This window comes from Olea europaea, chromosome 4 (assembly GCF_002742605.1).
Source record: "Olea europaea var. sylvestris chromosome 4, O_europaea_v1, whole genome shotgun sequence".
Taxonomy (NCBI): domain Eukaryota; kingdom Viridiplantae; phylum Streptophyta; class Magnoliopsida; order Lamiales; family Oleaceae; genus Olea; species Olea europaea.
The window spans coordinates 4,687,016-4,691,579 of record NC_036240.1 but is presented as its reverse complement, the minus strand read 5'-3'; the positions used below and the strand labels follow the sequence as shown (position 1 = coordinate 4,691,579).

The 4,564-nt window shown below is 38.0% G+C and overlaps 1 protein-coding gene across 1 annotated transcript; it reads left to right on the top strand.

Moving 5' to 3' along the window:
• Positions 1 to 363: 363 nt before the first annotated feature.
• LOC111393353 (kinesin-like protein KIN-10A) lies at positions 364 to 4,558 on the top strand. Its single transcript, XM_023018855.1, has 6 exons — positions 364 to 1,290; positions 1,807 to 1,962; positions 2,047 to 2,154; positions 2,260 to 2,370; positions 2,462 to 3,910; positions 4,216 to 4,558. Exons 1-6 carry the CDS (start codon positions 640 to 642, stop codon positions 4,477 to 4,479), a joined length of 2,739 nt encoding a protein of 912 aa, XP_022874623.1. The 5' UTR covers positions 364 to 639; the 3' UTR covers positions 4,480 to 4,558.
• The last annotated feature ends 6 nt before the right edge of the window (positions 4,559 to 4,564 follow it).

Genomic DNA, 4,564 nt, shown 5'->3' with positions numbered 1-4,564 from the left:
ATATATATATAAACACACACACAAAAAAAAAAAGTGTTATCGTGGTGGCAATAGTAATGTAGCTAGTAGTGTGTAGTCCAGAGAGACGATCTGGATAGTATAAAATTTATGGAGAAGGGGATTGGGATTATGGATGAAAGGTTTGTCTTATTATTATTATTATTATTATAGTAATACCTGATTTGTAATAATATTTTCCAAATACTTGATTTTTGAATTTTTAAAAATAAAAAGTATGATTGGGTAATTTCATTATTCGCCAGCAATTAATCCCATGGGTCCAAATCCGTTTTGCAAAAAAGTAGACGTTACAATCGTAACGGCTACTTCTAATTTCAAACTTGAAAGTAATCAAAAGAAACCCTTCAATCAAAATCAAATAATCCTCCCTGTTTCAATCCGTCTCCATAACTCTTCATTTCCAGCTCTCAAGAAAATAATTCTGATTCATTTCTTGAAGTACATACACATTCAAAAATCATCTTTTGAAATTTCTTCATTTTCTCTTGGATTCTCAGAGAAATTCGAATATCAAGAAAAGGGTTTTTACTCGGTAGATAATCTTGGTCTGTTTTGTTAAATTAGAGGAGAAAAACAGCAGGAAAGTTTCTGGGCTTTGATTTTGTTTATCCATTGAAAATGGCTCCTACACCATCTTCGAAGTCGAATACAACAACACCTTCATCAAAATCAAACAATAACCCCCAATCAAAAACCCCTCATTCAAAGCACCGCCTGAATTTCACCAAAGAAACTGCCACTACGGCAGCCATGCCTCCGACAGAGCATCCGGTGGAAGTTATTGGCAGAATAAGAAACCAACCGGACCAAAAAAACAAGCCTACTATGATCCCATCCGTTCTGAAAATCAACATCGATGGAAAATCACTGAGAGCAAAAACTGAAATTGGGTACAGGGATTTTACTCTCGACGGGGTTTCGTTGTCTGAAGAAGATGATCTTGATGGTTTCTACAAGAAGTTTGTGGAGTCGAGGATTAATGGTGTGAAACTAGGAAACAAATGTACCATTATGATGTATGGCCCAACGGGCTCAGGGAAGAGTCATACCATGTTTGGTTGTGCTACTCAGCCGGGGATTGTGTACAAATCTTTGAGAGGTATTTTAGGAGAAGGAAACAAAGAAGATGGAGAGAAAATAGGTGGTGGAACTTTTGTTCAGGTCAGTGTTTTGGAGATATATAATGAGGAAATATATGATCTGCTGTCATCGGCTGATACTGGTGGAGGTTTTGGTTTTGGATGGGCTAAAGGAGGCAGTGCTTCCAAGGTTAGAATTTTATTTATTCATTTTTCTACTTAAAGCTTTTGGAATCTCTGTCATTTGGTGAATTGAATTGGATTCTTAAATTTGATTAAAAATTCTTTGCTGTATTAATCATATCTGGAGATGGACATGGCCTTAACTTTTTGGTGCAGTACTTGAAAGAAGACAGATTTTACTCTTTCATTCCACAGGGATGGATACTTCTTGTATGACTGTTTTCTGTTTTGAATATGTAGTCAGGCTGAAATTTTGCTTGGAGTCTTTTTGCCTGACCTTAACTGGTGTTGAAATTCACTGATCTTTTCTAAATTTTGTTCGTTTATGTGGTGTTGCCTCTAGAAAGTGTAGAGAACTCCAACGACACTTTTAAATTTTAACTTCAGGTTTAGTTTTAATAATTCAGTTTTGGCCTGTTTGGTTAGATGTATGAATTGTGTCCAGTATTGCCCAGTACTATGCAACAAAGTGGACTCGAAATAATCATTTCTTCGATTATGAATCACAATTCCACATTGGCAGGTGAGACTGGAAGTAATGGGAAAGAAAGCAAAAAACGCAACTTTTATTTCAGGAAATGAGGCTGGAAAGATTTTGAAAGAGATCCAAAAGGTGGAGAAGAGAAGGATAGTTAAAAGTACACTCTGTAATGAGAGAAGTTCACGGAGCCACTGCATGGTACGAAACTCAATTTGAATATTCTAAAGGTTTATTAAGTAGTTTGTCGAGTTTCCACCTTTACAAACGAGTACATTCTTGCAGATTATTCTTGATGTTCCAACTGTTGGAGGCCGGCTTATGCTTGTCGACATGGCAGGTTCTGAAAACATAGAACAAGCTGGTCAAAATGGATTTGAAGCAAAAATGCAGGTAGAAGAAATGGATATTTTTCCATGTTCTTTTTTTCACGATTTTGAAACAGATTTAAATATGTTGTGTTCTTGTGATGAAAAATATTCTGCATTATGCACGTAGACGGCAAAAATTAACCAAGGAAACATAGCTCTGAAGAGAGTTGTTGAATCTATTGCGAATGGCGATTCTCATGTGCCATTCAGAGATAGCAAACTAACCATGCTTCTCCAGGTATATATTTTTGATAAGGTTGCTGTCAATTTTCATACCATTTATGTATTTTTCAATGGTTTCTAAAATCAATTTGACATTTTGACTCTAGGATTCTTTTGAAGATGACAAGTCGAAAATTCTGATGATACTATGTGCCAGCCCGGATCCAAAGGAGCTGCATAAAACCATCGCCACATTAGAGTATGGTGCAAAAGCAAAATGTATAGTTCGGGCTCAGCATACACCAAATAAGGAGAAAGGCAGTGAAAATTCTTCATCGGCTGTTATCTTGGGATCGAGGATTGAAGCTATGGACCAGTTTATCTACAAGTTACAGATGGAAAACAAACTCAAGGAAAAAGAGCGTATAGAGGCTCAGAAGAAGTTAAACAAGAAAGAAGAAGAAATTTCTTCTCTAAGGGCCAAGCTTATGCTCGTAGAAGGAAGAGAAAAGGAGGAGATATCTGAGGAGGAGATTAATTCGAAAGTAAATGAGCAGACTCTGATGCTGAAAAGGGAACTGGAGAGAAAGATACAAGAGTGTCAGAAAATGGCTGATGAATTTGTTGAAATGGAAAGGAGGAAAATGGAAGAAAGGATGTTGCAACAGCAACGGGAAGTTGAAATGCTCAGACATCGTTTAGAGGAAATTGAATCTGAGCTTCATCTTTTAAAGGCTGACGGTGCTTCAGCAGACATGGAAGGAAGCAGCTTTATGAAAAGGCTGTTGGAGGTTTGTTCTGAGGATTCAGATATGGTTAAATCCATGGATCTAGACAGATCAATCGACATGGAAACCAGCGTGGTTCATAAATCAGAGGTCCGTGGAAATGCTGTCATTTCTTGCTATCCCAATACGAGCAATTTCAATGAAAACATAGCAAATTTTCCCAACAAAGCATTCTTGAGCACCGTGTATGAGGAAGATGAAGAAGAAAATCAGGAACAAGATAAAGAGAATCCCATAGATGAGGAGGTTCAGAAAGAAGTTATCGAGGAGAAGAAGATGATAGTTACACCAGAATGTTCGATTCAATATCCGGAGCAAATTGACGACTCTTCTAGGCAAAAAAGGATTCAGAATATTTTCACCCTATGTGGAAACTATAGAGAACTTTCTCAACACAACACAACTCCTGTGCCTACCCAAAAGAGGCTAGAAACTATTGAGTCCTTGTCGACACTATCAAAGGCAGAGGGAGAACATTCTGCTAAACTAATTCCTGGTGACCTTTCCCAGCTTCAGAATAGTATCTATAAAAGTCTTTCAACATCAGACAAGCATGGGAACAAGCAGAACTTGGATGAAAACAAGCTTGGAAAAGTTAGGGGTTTTGCTGAGATAGCGAAGGTTTCGAAGGAGAATCACAATCCAGTAGATGAAAGCGCTGGTGATGATATGGAAGTATATGTGAAATGGGAGGCGTCGAAGGAAAATCCTGGGAAGTTCATTGCTGCATATAAGTTTTTGAAAGATTCGACTCTTGCCGAATTGCGGAAGCTGATAGAAATCCATTTTGGTGGGGAGCAGCAAGAATTTGCTTTTCTTCTTCTTGGGGTATGTCTCTATTAACTCCATCTTTTCTTAAGCTTTGTGAATTCACTTGTAGTGAACTGCAGGTGAGTGCCTTGAGCCAAGGACGGAGCTAGGATAAAAGAACTGTGGAGAGGCAATTTCACAAAATTTTAATTGTGAGGGCAAAAATTGAGAACTATAACGATTTTTCTGAAAATTTTGAAAAAATCTTGGGCAAAGTTTGAAATTAGGCATACATTGCAAGCATGACAACAAGTGAATTTGTGTCATAGTTACTTGATTAGTAATTTGCAAGCATGACAACAAGTGAATTTGTGTTTACATAGGATCCCTCTGGTGCTCCGATACCTAGAGAAAAGGAGGCAACAACTCAAACAGGCGATCTCCCCATTTGCAACAATGGCCATCTGGCTTGTCTGCGTCCATTAAAGCCAATTCAGCGTGCAATTCATCTCCCATTTAGTCCTCTCGAAAACAAGCTTGCAGCTACGCCAAACTCGCCCCACGTCACACAGCAAGGAGATTGCTATTCACCCAAAATAGCCCCACACTTGAGTTCAACACCTTTTATTCCTGTTAGAAGATATTAGGTGATCAGTTTTTCTCTGATTAGTGTAGAACAGAGGATTTTTGAAGGAATTGTGCAGCCAGGTTTCTTTTGCTATATTATGTGTA

Bases quoted from the DNA above. Each gene is read 5' to 3' on its own strand.
- LOC111393353 (XM_023018855.1), top strand. From the start codon at position 640: ATGGCTCCTACACCATCTTCGAAGTCGAATACAACAACACCTTCATCA. The intron at 1,291-1,806 runs GTTAGAATTTTA...CCACATTGGCAG, and splicing joins AAGGAGGCAGTGCTTCCAAG to GTGAGACTGGAAGTAATGGG. The intron at 2,371-2,461 runs GTATATATTTTT...TTTTGACTCTAG, and splicing joins AACTAACCATGCTTCTCCAG to GATTCTTTTGAAGATGACAA.